This window comes from Homarus americanus, unplaced genomic scaffold, assembly GCF_018991925.1.
Source record: "Homarus americanus isolate GMGI-L3 unplaced genomic scaffold, GMGI_Hamer_2.0 scaffold34921, whole genome shotgun sequence".
Classification (NCBI taxonomy): Eukaryota; Metazoa; Arthropoda; class Malacostraca; order Decapoda; family Nephropidae; genus Homarus; species Homarus americanus.
Window position 1 is genome coordinate 6,702,560 of NW_024741901.1, and position 12,945 is coordinate 6,715,504.

Below are 12,945 nucleotides of genomic sequence, written 5' to 3' on the forward strand. Positions count from 1 at the left end.
AAGACAGCGAGTGGTGGAAGAATTTTTCATATTACCAAACTGCTGAGGATCTACAGCACCTGCAGTATCAGCATAAGCCAAGTCAAACACAAGACTTTCACAGATTAAGCTGGGTATTGGGGTGATTGCAATGGGTCGTAGCTGATTTAAGGATTGTGGGCTGGTTGACTTGGGCACTGGTGACACATATGAAGTCTTCCAGTCAGCTTGGCATCTGGCTTGACTGAAGGAAGCACTGTTGATGGAGCAGAGGGGTTTAGCTAGCTCCGGGGAGAACTCCTTGAAGAGCTTCATTGGTAAGTCAATGGGGGTGGTGGAGCATTTTAACTGCTGTTTGTCCAGACGTTTTGCTGCTTCAAATTCTTCTACTAAGTCAGTGGGAAAGGGGGCTGGTAGGTAAGCAGGGAGATTGGCTGTGTCAAGTCGGGGGAGCATCTGGCATATAGTAGCGAAATGGTTATTTGATTGCTCAGCTGCATCAACATTAGTGAGATGGCTAAGGAAGGGGAGGGGGGTGTGTCTTATTGTTTAGTCAACAGAGTTCTTCAAGCTTACCATACCACTGACTGATGTTGGTCTGCTTCAGGTGTTGCAATTGGGTTGGGTAGTGAGACTTCTTTGCAGTGCGTATTTCGCGGATGACTCGGTTGCGAAGGGACCTGTAGCGGTTGTGGTCATTGAGATAATAGGCTCTGTCTCTCTGTTGCATAAGTATTTTGATCCGAGGTGTGATCCAGGGCAAGTCAGCTGGGTGAGATCTGACGGACTTCAAGGGAAAGAAGTGGTGGTGAGTTTCCGTGGTGGTGTTGGTATAATGTACGGGTATCCATTTAGTGTCCACGTCATCCACACTAAGTACTTCAGTCCAGGGATGGTGAACTATCCACTGTCCGAAGAGACGCACTGCAGAATCAGTAATCGGCCTGTAGGTCTTTATATACGGTTTCAGTACTTGAGTGGGAGTGGCAGCTGAGGACCAGAACACTGATAGGTGTGTGCGCACACCTGATAGGAGGCATTGGTTGAGGTAGTTGGTACTGGTCCGCTAAGTCGGTTAAGATAAGGTCAAGGGTATTTTGGCCGTGTATAGGGAAGTTCAAAATTTGTGATAGTAACAGCTGGTCCTGGATATCAGTGATGTCAATTTCATTTTAATCCCCGCATAATACTAACTTGGCACATGAGTACCTAACTCTGAGGTGGTATTGAGATGATTGATAAGAGTGTCTCTGGTGGGTGAGCGAAGAGGATGGTATGACACGCAGATTATGATAGAAGCAGTGCAGTGCGGGTGGGCCTGTGGCACAACACGTACCCATAATGCCTCCACATCTGCTGGGACTTGAGCATCCAGGCGTGACAGGCGTAGGTCATCTTGACAGAAGAGGGCAACCCCCCCAGTATCCATGTGAACGAAGGTGATGAAAGAGTTGATATCCCTCAATATGACACGTTTCAGGCACAATTTGCAAAGCCTCACATATGGCAACGACATTGGTAGCGACTGACCTGACTGTGGTTGCCAGCAAGCCAAACTTATTAGCAAGGGAAGTGACGTTGGAGAGCAGTAAAGACAGGAAATCATACCATATCTGCAAAACTTCAGTGTAATGGTAGGGTCTGTCAGGGGTGGGTTTCTCTGGTTTCCTAGTGGAGGTTATGGTCCTAATGGGCTTTTGTTTATGGTGCCCCTTTCTACGGCTGCACACATGGAATATGTTCAGTGACTTGAGTTGCGCAATAACACTACCATCAGGATAACCGTTCCCACGCTTTAGAAGGTACAGAGAGCGTCGGGAGTAAGTAATTGGTGGCCATCTGTAGATATCTGTTGTTGTGGACGGACGGAAGTGTTTGTCCTCGGTGACCATAAACTCACTGGCGGCACTTTGAGGGCCACTGACACTGGTATACATCTGTTAATATTTGTCAGTCGTAAACACCGTGAGTCCTTGTCTCTGGTGCTTAGGGCCGCCGGCACAGTATCCACGATATATGTAAACACCACGGTGGTCCTTGTCACTGGCACTTTGAGGGTGCCCAATATCTGGTTTTATACTGCTGTGTTTTTGTGCCTTTCCTTGGGATGCACTATCTGAACACTGTTTGGTAATCAATCATTGCACTGATCACTTGAATGTTTTGCTGAATGTGTATGTGTGGGTACTGAGTGTGGGTGGAGGCGGTAGGCTATTACAGCATGGCTGCACTCCTTCCAGATGTGATGTAATGGCATACACAATGCAGCACAGCAATTACATGTCTTGTGAGTCAGCTAGGCGACTGCCTGGCTGAAATGTGTCATGTTGCCCAGAGGATGGTTTGAGTGGAGAAGGAGCTATTTTTTGTACATAAAATATGTGCTATTGTATTTTATGATGTGCTATATATCAATTTTATTATCATAACAATATACTGCATACTGTACTGTATATGGCAGCTCATCCCTATTGAGCATGGTATGCAAACGTACAATTATAGCCGATTTCGGAAGATTTTTTTTATCATTATTTCATTTTGGTGCCAGTTAAGCTGCTGGTCATCCAGATTACAGATAACTGAATTTTCTACTGTAATTAAACACAGCTTAAGCCTCTTTGCCGACTGTCTTGTATTTGTCCAGTGCCTTGATGTACAGTTGTGGTTTACCAGGTCCACAATAGTGGAGTGCTCACCATAATTGGTAATAGTTAAATGTAAGCCAAAGAATGGAAAGTTAAGTTTGGATTCCAACCAATAGATGGTATTCATGTACAGTAGACCCTTGCCATTTGCAGGTTTGTGGTGGCGATTTTGATGATTTGCGGTAGGTAGGTAGGTAGTAGGCAGCTACCAAACAGGGAGGTACTACCGTCTGGGAAGATATTGGAAGCATAATGTATTGTCTAATGGTAGACCCTGCTGCCATATGGCATCACAAAAATTGTGGTCAAGTCCCAGGTTGCTGATCTGTCTTTCTGCCACATTTACATCTCAAATTGTCTCTCTTACTTTGACAACACAACACATACAGTATAACCATACTCACTCTTGATCTGCTCTATTCTTTCTATTCTCCTATGATGTTGGTTGAGAATAATATTGAAATGGGGCCTTCTCGGATGGGTCCCACTGGTCAGGAAGGTTGTGACCCCAGGGCCGACCTGATCATCGTCAAATGACTGGGGCCTCAACTGATGTCACCGCGGTTGCTGGAGGATCGGCTTTTATCACACTTCATTTTTCCAACATTCACAGCCTGAGATCCAATTTTCCCCCTGTGGAGCACCATCTATTAACCTCTTCCCCAGACCTCTTACTTCAACTGACCAAAGCAGTTTCACCCAAACTTTTTCAAGTCTCCAACTACAACCTTTATACCTCTTTCCATTCTAAGGGAGGTGAAAGTTCCTACTGCAACACATGTTACACCTATAGCTCGACTCACGGATCTTGAATCTTCCCTTTATGATGTCATCTGGCTCAAAATATCTCTACCAACTATGACTATTTTTCTTTGTTTCTATACTGTTCTCCCAACTCTACCAACTATTTAGAACTCTTTGACTATCTCACTTCATGCCATGAGTCATTGCTATCCACACACCTCAACACCGAGGTCCTCTATCGAGGGGATTTCAATGTACATCACAGAGTGGTTTGGCTGAGGCACTCTCTTTTTCCTTACTGTATGATCTGGAACAAATAATTAAACACCCTACATGTGTTCCAGATCAACTTACTGGCACTCATGGTCTTTGTTTTATCTCTAACCCCTCACACTCTTCATACTCAATTTCTGCCCCCTTAGGGTCTTCTGATCACAACCTTATTTCTATTAAATCAAACTGGGCATGACCACCTCCCCCACCCCCTCTAACTGCCAACTATGGCACTATTGGAGGGCAAACTGGCAATCCTTGTGAGAATTCTTTTCCGACTTTCCTTGGGATGAATGTTGCTTTTCCACTCGGGACGCCTCGGTATCTGCTGGAGTTATACAGGGTGGTATGAGTGCATTTATCCCATCTTCTATCAAAACTTTCACTCTACAATCATGGTTTGATCACACCTGTTCTCTTGCATGTAGGGAGAGAGATAGGGCATATCAAGTTATGAAACTACAGTTTCTCCTTCTCCTATTACCCACTCCTCTTTCATAACTTCTAGGAATTGTTAAAAAGCGGGAATTTTATAAAAAGAAAGACCGCTGTTCTGACTAACTCTTCTTCTCATAAATACTTCTTTTTCTTAACCAAAAACATCTGAAATAACTTCTGCACTCCCTCTTTTCCAGCTCTCTTTCGACCTGATAACTCTAAAGCTAACTCTCCCCCTGGTAAAAACAATCTCTTTGGCACCTTATTCTCCTTTAATTCTACCTTAGACAATTCCAACTCTATCCCTCCTACTCCTGCTCCTCCCACTGAACCTATGTACTTTTCTATAATCTCCACTCGTAGGGTTCCTGGTGTGTTATCCAGGTTGGATGTGAGTAAGGCGCATGGACAGACGGAATACCCCCTCGTGTTCTGAGGGAGTGTGCTGAAGTTCTGGCCCCTGTGCTTGCTCGCCTCTTTCGCCTTTGCCTCATAACCCAAACTTTTCCTTCTTCTTGGAAGCATGCCTCGGTTGAGCCCATCCCGAAGAAGGGTGACCATTCCAATCCCTCTAACTATCGTCCCATTGCTCTAACTACATCCCTATCTAAGATTTTCCAAACTATCTTGAACTCTCATTTTCACCATCACCTTGAAAGCCATTCTCTTTTGTCAGATCACCAGCATGGCTTTTGCCAGGAGAGATCTACTGGTGATCTGCTCTTCTACTGCACCCATCTTTGGTCATCTTCTCTTAGGAATTATGGGGCAACTTTCTTCGTGACCCTTGACATGTCCAAAGCGTTTGACAGGGTATGGCACAAGTCTTTGCTTTCTAAACTTCCCTTCTTATGGTTTCTCTCCCCCATTTTGTTCTCTAATTTCTAGCTTCCTTGAGAACCGATCCATGGCAGTTGTTGTCGATCTCTCGCTCTTTCTCTACCAATAGTGGTGTCCCACAGGATTCTGTTCTTTCACCTACTCTCTTCCTTCTTTATGATGGCAAGAAGTCTCCATTCGATCCCTGAATTCTGCATGGAAGGCACTGTGGCCAACAGCAGTCCATGATTTTGAGGGATTTGAGGAAGAAACGGAGTTGGACAAGGATATTGTGTCCATTGGTCAGTCAATGGGACTTGAAGTGGAGGAGGATGATGTTGAAGAGCTTGTGATGTCTCATGAGCAGGAACTTACTCATGAAGATTTGAAACAACTGGATGAGATGTTAGAAACAGACAGTGGTGAGGAGGAAAGGGAAAGTGATGACCATATGTCTTCTTCAGAATTAAAAGATGTTCACCACTGGGAGATGTTCAGGAAAACTGGCGTCAAGGCACCCTGATGTGGAAACAACAGAACCGATTTTGTGTAATGTTGAGGACAAAGTGGTCTCCTTCTTCAAGAACCAGCTAATGATCAGGAGGAGAAATGCCCCACAACCAAAAATTGACAGTTTCTTCTCTAAAAGGCAGCGGGAGAAAGATACTTCCCCTCAGCCTTCCACTTCAAAAAGGAGAGAGGATTTTCCTGTTGGAGAATCTGTCAGTCCAGAGGTTCCTGACATTATTATGGAAGGTGACTCGCCTTCCAAGAAGCAGTAAAATGCTTCTCCTCCACCCCCACTTACTTCTCTTCTCCCTTCTCCTCCACCCCCCACTTCAAATTCCCATCAGCATCATCAACCCAGAGCCTTCTACATACACACCTCAAAGTAAGTGTACTTCACTGCATTTTTTTTTTACTTTGTATGTAATTTTCGGTGAGCTGGAACCAATTACCCAATATCCCACTGAAACAATGGATTCGGTTAATGAAATTTTCAATTTACGAACGACTCTCTGGAACGAATTGTGTTCGTTAACCGAGGGACCACTGTACAGCACTGTACTGTACAGTCTACTGTACAATAATAAATAAAAAACAATAGAATACTATATTTTAACTTACTTTGAGGTGTGTATGTCGTATTTGCGGCAGCATTCTTTACATATCAAACAGCTGATTGTAGAGGCAGTCAATGATGACATGCCATATTCTTTACAGAGTGCATTGGTTCTAAAGCCTACTTCATGTTTCATAATAATTTCTGCACTGTATATTATCAATATGTTAACTAAATTTCAGAATGACAAATAATTTTAATGTAAAAATGCAAAAATATTTAAGAGACCAACAAACTGGATGTTCACTCCATTGTAAACAAAGTTAAAGTGAGAAGCATTTGTGGGTGATTCAATCAGCTGATGGGCACACAAAAACTGTTCCCTGTACTGTATACATTTTCAATATGTTAACTAAATTTTAGAATGACCAATAATTTTAATATAAAAAATGCAAAAATATTCAAGAGCACAATTTTCTTGATATTTACTCCACTGGAAACGAATGTAAACATAGAACCAATTACAGTACTGTATTGGCGGACTAGCCGATCAGCTGATGCACACAACAAAGCGTGTTTCTCTTAAGGCTGTCATTAATGGAACCGAAATTTTGTTAATTGGACCATTCGCTAATCGAGGGACCACTGCTTTTGATAACTACGCACCTTGCTATTTCCCCTCCCTGACAGCTGTCAACACCTCACCTCCCCCTCCCCCTTCCACCCAGCCAGGGTGAAGGCAGTTTTAGGCTAAAAGTTTTTATCTTATAAAATGTCGCTGACTAGACTTTGCAGAATATAACTTGCATTGCTGGAATCCTTGTAAGATAGTAATAAATTTTAGTAAAAGCATAACATAGTTTGCACATGAAATCAAATTTTTAGTCCTTTTGTGTAGTACATTTGAGTACAAAGTGTGTACGGTAATATGTTGCTCAAAATGAGGGATTTTTCACATTTAATTTACATTTAATATTTGTTTAGGTTTCTAGCAGTCCTTGGTGCTTTAGAGACACGGAAGGTGTATAATTAGTGGGTCAGAGGTGTATTGTTGAATTATTATTACCTGACCTCGGTTGGCCCGACAAAACGGATAATCCGGCAAGGCTTTGGAACCAAAGGTGCTGGAAAATCGGTGGCGTACCTTTATATGTATCACCCTTCCTTTCTCCAGCATAAATTGCATGCCAGAAAATACTCAGAATCCACGCATCTTGACCTAGTTGCCAGTTATCAAAATAATCAAATAATCTAAGAGGTTTTAATACTGCAGCCCAAATTGATATTGCAACCAGCATATCAGGGTGGTGGCAGCATAATTACCAGTTAACTAATTACTGTAATGAGAAAGAAGATAAGTACAAATTCTCAGGCATGGCCAAATGAAATATAATTAAATTTAAAGTAAAATTAGAAGGGGAATACAAATCATACAACCATTCAACCTTTCATAAAATCATATGGTTGTATGGTACAGAATTGGGTGATCTTGCTAAGAGTGAAACAACCACATGGTGGATTATTAAACTGTAAAGAGAATGGAATTCCCTACTAGCTCCTGATTCATAAGAATCAGGGGATCAACAACATCTATCTGGCAAATTACATCATGACAGGAGAGGTTTGTACTGTATGAATGGGGACATCTAATAGTGTACAAGTATTTATATTTACCTTTGTAGTTTTTGTATGGGTAACTCATCTAAACTTGATCATGTGGCCAGAAAAAATCATTAAATTATAACTGACAATGCCAGGAAGGACATATTACTAGTATATAAATAAATATAGACTTACCTCAGTGGGAATTTGGCCTTTGAGTTGAAGAGTCTCATGATCTAAGATGTATATAGTGCCACTATTAGCTCCCAGCACTATCAGAGTGGGACACAGGTCAAAACATATTACCTGTGAAAATGAAATAAAGTCATACATGATCTAGATACACTCACTCCAAAAAGTATCTGTACTATTTGTGAGACAATATGACACAATGGACAAAGTACAGGGTATTTTGATAACTCTTCAAAAAAACAGGAGCCTTGGTGTTCATTTTGAAATTAATTGGACCCTTCATAAATATACCTTTTGGAGCAAGTATACATATGGTAATATTACATATGTTGATATTCTGTGTTACTGTGATATCTTTCAATGACCCAATTAATCTATGCTTTTTCCTAATTACAATTCAAAAAGTAATACAGTAATATTCCTATTAGCAGGAATCCTCGAACCCTGGAACTTTCCGTTACCCGGAAAATAATATTTTAGCATTCTGAGAAATTCTGATAAATATCTCCCCCTTCTGGATTTTCAAATGAACTTCCAAGTGATTGCATCATATGACAATCACGTGACATGAATCAGACAAAAATTTACAAAATTTGAAGAAATAGCTTGCCAATCATAAGCATCATTTGTTATTGTTGTGGAATGGCGTAGCATGACTCACATGGTCCTGCCAGCCCATCCCGCATGTCCGCACCACACTCAGTCATAATCATCAAAGGATCAGAAAAATTTATTTTCAGTAGTGCATATTCAGGGTTAAAATGCAACTGGTCTTATATTTTTTTTATTAAACAACATTACCAATAGGTTGAATAATTAAATAAACAGAATTATTAAAGAAGAAGAAGAAGAAGAAGAAGAAGAAGAAGAAAGAAGAAGAAAGAAGAAGGAAGAAAGAAAAGAAGAAAGAAGAAGAAGGAAGAAGAAGAAGAAGAAGAAAGGAAGAAGAAGAAGAAGAGAAGAAGAAGAAGAAGAAGAAGAAGAAGAAGGAAGAGAAAGGAAAGGAAGAAAGAAAGAAGAAGAAAGAAGAAGATAAAGAAGAAGAAGAAGGAAGAAAAGGAAGAAGAAGAAGAAGGAAGAAGAAGAAGAAGAAGAAGAAGAAGAAGAAGAAGAAGAAGAAGAAGAAGAAGAAGAAGAAGAAGAAGGAAGAAGAAGAAGAAGAAGAAGAAGGAAGAAGAAGAAGAAGAAGAAGAAGGAGAAAGGAAGAAGAAGAAGGAAATGGAAAGAAGGAAGAAGAAGAAGGAAGGAAGAAGAAGAAAGAAGAGAAGAAGGAAGAAGAAGAAGAAGAAGAAGAAGAAGAAGAAGAAGAAGAAGAAGAAGAAAATAGAAGGAAGAAAGAAGAAGAAAAAGAAGAAGAAGAATAAGAAGAAGAAGAAGAAGAAGAAGAAGAAGAAGGGAAGAAGAAGAAGAAGGAAGGAAAGAAGAAGAAGAAAAGAAGAAGAAGAAGAAGAAAAAGGAAAGAAGAAGAAGAAGAAGGCTAGTAGAAAGAAAAGTTGAAGAAGAAGGAAAGAAAGGAGGAAGAAGAAGAAGAAAGGAAGAAGAAGAAGAAGAAGAAGAAGGAAATGTAGTTGAAGAAGAAGAAGAAGAAGAAGAAGAAGAAGAAGAAGGAAGAAGAAGAAGAAGAAGAAGAAGAAGAAGAAGAATAAATAGAAGAAGAAGAAGAAGATAAAGTAAATAGTTAGAAGAAGGAAAGAAGAAGAAGAAGAAGAAGGTAGCAATAAATAGAGAAGAAGAAGAAGAAGAAGAAGAAGAATAATAAATAAATGAAGTAAGAAGAAGAAGAAGAAGAAATAAGAAGAAGAAGAAGAAGAGTAAAGAAGAAGAAGTGAAGAAGAAGAAGAAGAAGAAGAATAATAAGAAGAAGAAGAAGAATAGTAAAGTAGCAAAATAAATAAAAGGAAGAAATAAAGAAGAAGAAGGAAGATAAGAAGAAGAAGAAGAAGAAGAAGAAGAAGAAGAAGAAGTAAGAAGAAGAAGAAGAAGAAGAAGAAGAAGAAGAAGAAGAAGAAGAGAAGAAGAAGGAAGGAAGAAGAAGGTTGGAAGAAGAAGAAGAAGGAAGAAGAAGAAGAAGTAAAGATGAAGAAGAAGAAGAATAATAGGAAGAATGAATGTTGTAAGAAGAATAGAAGAAATAAAAGAAGAAGAAGAAGAAGAAGAAGATGTAGAAGAAGAAGAAGAAGAATAGTTAGAATAAGAAGTAATAAATAAATAAGAAGAAGAAGAAGAAGAAGAAGAAGAAGAAGAAGAAGAAGAAGAACAGTTGAAGAAGAAGAAGAAGAAGAAGAAGAATAGTAAAGAAGAAGAAGAAGAAGAAGAAGAAGAAGAAGGTTGAAGAAGAAGAAGAAGAAGAAGAAGAAGAAGAAAGAAGAAGAATAGAAGAAGAAGAATAGAAGAAGAAGAAATAATAAAATAAAGAAGGAAATAAATAAATAAAAGAAAAGAAGAAGAAGAAGAAGCTAAATAGGTAGGAAGAAAGAAGAAGGAAGAAAGAAGAAGAAGAAGGAGAAGAATAAAGAAGAAGAAGAAGAAGAAGAAGAAGAAGAAGAAGAAGGAAGAAGAAGAAGAAGAAGCAAGAAGAAGAAGAAGAAGAAGAAGAAGAAGAAGAAGAAGAAGAAGAAGAAGAAGAAGAAGAAGAAGAAGAAGAAATAAAGAAGAAGAAGAAGAAGTGAAGAAGAAAGGAAGAAGGAAAGAAAGAAGAAGAAGGAATAATAGTTGATAAATAAAAATAGAATAAATAAGAATAAAGAAATAAATAATGAAGAAGAATAAATAATAAAATAATAAGAATAAATAAAGAAGAAGGAAGGAAGAAGTAGAAGGAAGAATAAATAATAAAAGGTAATGAAGAAGAAATAAATAAATAAGGAAGGAAGAATATAACAATAAAGAAGAAGAAATAGAAATAAAGGAGGTGAAGAAGAAGAAGAAGAAAAGAAGAAGAAGAAATAAATAGAATAAGTAGTTGAAGAAGAAAAATAAATAAATAAATAATAGAAGAAAATAAATAGGTATTAAATAAATGAAGAAGAAGAAGAAGTTAAAATAAAGAAGAAGAAGAAATAGTAGAAATAAATATAGAAGTAGAAGAATAAATAATAAGTAAATAGAAGAAGAAGTAAATAAAAGAAGAAGAAGGAAGAAGAAGAATAAATAAATAAAGGAAGGAAGAAGGAATAAAGAAGAAGAAGAAGAAGGAAGAAGAAGAATAGTAAATAAAATAAAGAAGAAGAAGAAGAAGAAAATAATAAATGAAGAAGAAGAAGAAATTAATAAGTTATTAAGAAGAAGAAGAAGAAATAAGGAAGAAGAAGAATAAAGAAGAAGAAGAAGAAGAAGAAGAAGAAGAAGAAAGAAGAAGAAGAAGAAGAAGAAGAAGAAGAATAAAATAATAATGAAGAAGAAGAAGTAAATAGAAGAAGAAGAAGAAGGTATGAAGAAGAAGAAGAAGAAGAATAAGAATCCTTGGGGAGAAAAAACAGAAAGAAATTGTAAATATTAAGAAAAAAAATATTTATACATTACTGTATTAATCTACAACACAAAGGAGCCGGAAACACTTTTTTAGTGAGATGATTAAAGATAGCATGGAAAACACAGAAGAAGGCAGAGCATTCCACAATTTGCTGTGTGAGGAAAGAAGGGTAGTACATTTATAACGGGTTATTTGCAGCACTGACATCTACACAGAGAGAGAATGTTGGGACGCGAAGATGTTACTCCATGCCTTGTCGGGGCAGGATGCCAAATGCCTGGAATTGTCTAGTACCTGTAAAAGAGAGGAGGAGGAAGCAACACGAGTAAGAGAAAGGGAGAGAGATTGTCTATCAAAGGGAGGAGGAGTTTAATAAATGCCTTGATTCCACCCTATCTAATAGTTGACAGAAGAAGAGCCACCTTAGATATGAGAGCAGTATCTAAGTTAGGGGAATTAACTTTATAGTTACTTGGAGCAATCTGTTGTGTGAGTGAAGTAGTTGTGTATCTGTACAGTATTTCAAACTTTTGGAGGAAGGTATATACTAAGGATGTGTGATTTGAGACATATTGGAGGAAATGGTTAGTCTAATATTTATTTCAGAATTTGGGAGTGATGATAGGGCCTGAAATAATTGGTGGAGGATGCTTAATTTTGACAAAGTGTAATTGGTAAATATTGAGTTTTTTTATTATTTAACTTGACCAAGTTTGTATCTCCCTATTCAGAGATGCTGCACAGACCGTTGATAGAAGTAAGATATCAGTTCTTGAAACAGCTAGGTTGAGATTTAGAGGAAGGAAAATGTGAGGAAGAGGAAGAGAAGTATCATTTTGTGGTAGAATAGTGAAGTAAATCATTATAAAAGAGGAAGAGAGTTGGTGAAAGAAATGAATTCTGTGAACGCCACAGAAAGAGCGAGGAAATTGATCCCCGGCCAACAACTCATGGATCGGCTCAAGGAAGCTAGAGATGAGAAACAAAGTGAGGGAGAGAAACCAAAAGGAAGTTTAGGATAAAAGAGCCATAATTCTGTCAATGCTTTGGAGATGTCGTAGGGCCACAAAGTTTCTATAATCCCTAAGAGAGGATGACCAAAGATGGTGCAATAGGAGAGCAGATCACCAGTAGATCTCGCCTGGCAAAAGCCGTGATTGGTGATCCACGTTAGTAGGGGCTGCTCAAGGAGTGCAAGAAAGGGGCTTCAGATGCATGAGTGAATTTGACACAGGGATTTCAGCAAATATGTTGTTGTGTAGTGCTGCCAGCAAGGGCGCGGGTGTAGTGGTGTCCTCTGGATCTAAAATGTTGTTGAGTGATATTCGATTGTGGGTGCGGAATTTCAGTGTCGTGAATACGGTGTCACCCTGGAGCATTGTCACCGGTTGTCTGCCTCATCCTCCACGGCATTGGTCGAATAGTCTGTGTGTCTGGCTGCATGCATCACTGTTTAACTGTTAATGCTTGGCGGACGGGTTGGCAGATGCCAGTGCTATGTCGATAGGGCTTACTTTGGCGGGGGCATGCGGTTCTTGCGCTGCGCTCTACACTTGCCGTCAGCCCCACAAGTAACGGTCACTTCATGTAGTGACTAATCTTATGATGGTGATCGGAAATAGTGGTTATTTCTGCTATGATATATAAACATGGTTAGGTGTGACAATTTTGTTCGCAGTGTATCACTTGATGAGCAATGATGCAACCGAAATCCAGAT

General features: G+C 39.1%; 1 protein-coding gene across 3 annotated transcripts in view; it reads right to left on the bottom strand.

Moving 5' to 3' along the window:
* LOC121876180 overlaps positions 1–12,945 on the bottom strand; it is an 85,987-nt gene that overhangs the window by 39,674 nt on the left and 33,368 nt on the right. For all 3 annotated transcript variants that reach the window (XM_042381138.1, XM_042381140.1, XM_042381141.1), the window contains exon 3: positions 7,759–7,869. In XM_042381138.1, the coding sequence (XP_042237072.1) occupies positions 7,759–7,869 (111 nt within the window). The remainder of the gene's footprint in view (positions 1–7,758; positions 7,870–12,945) is intronic.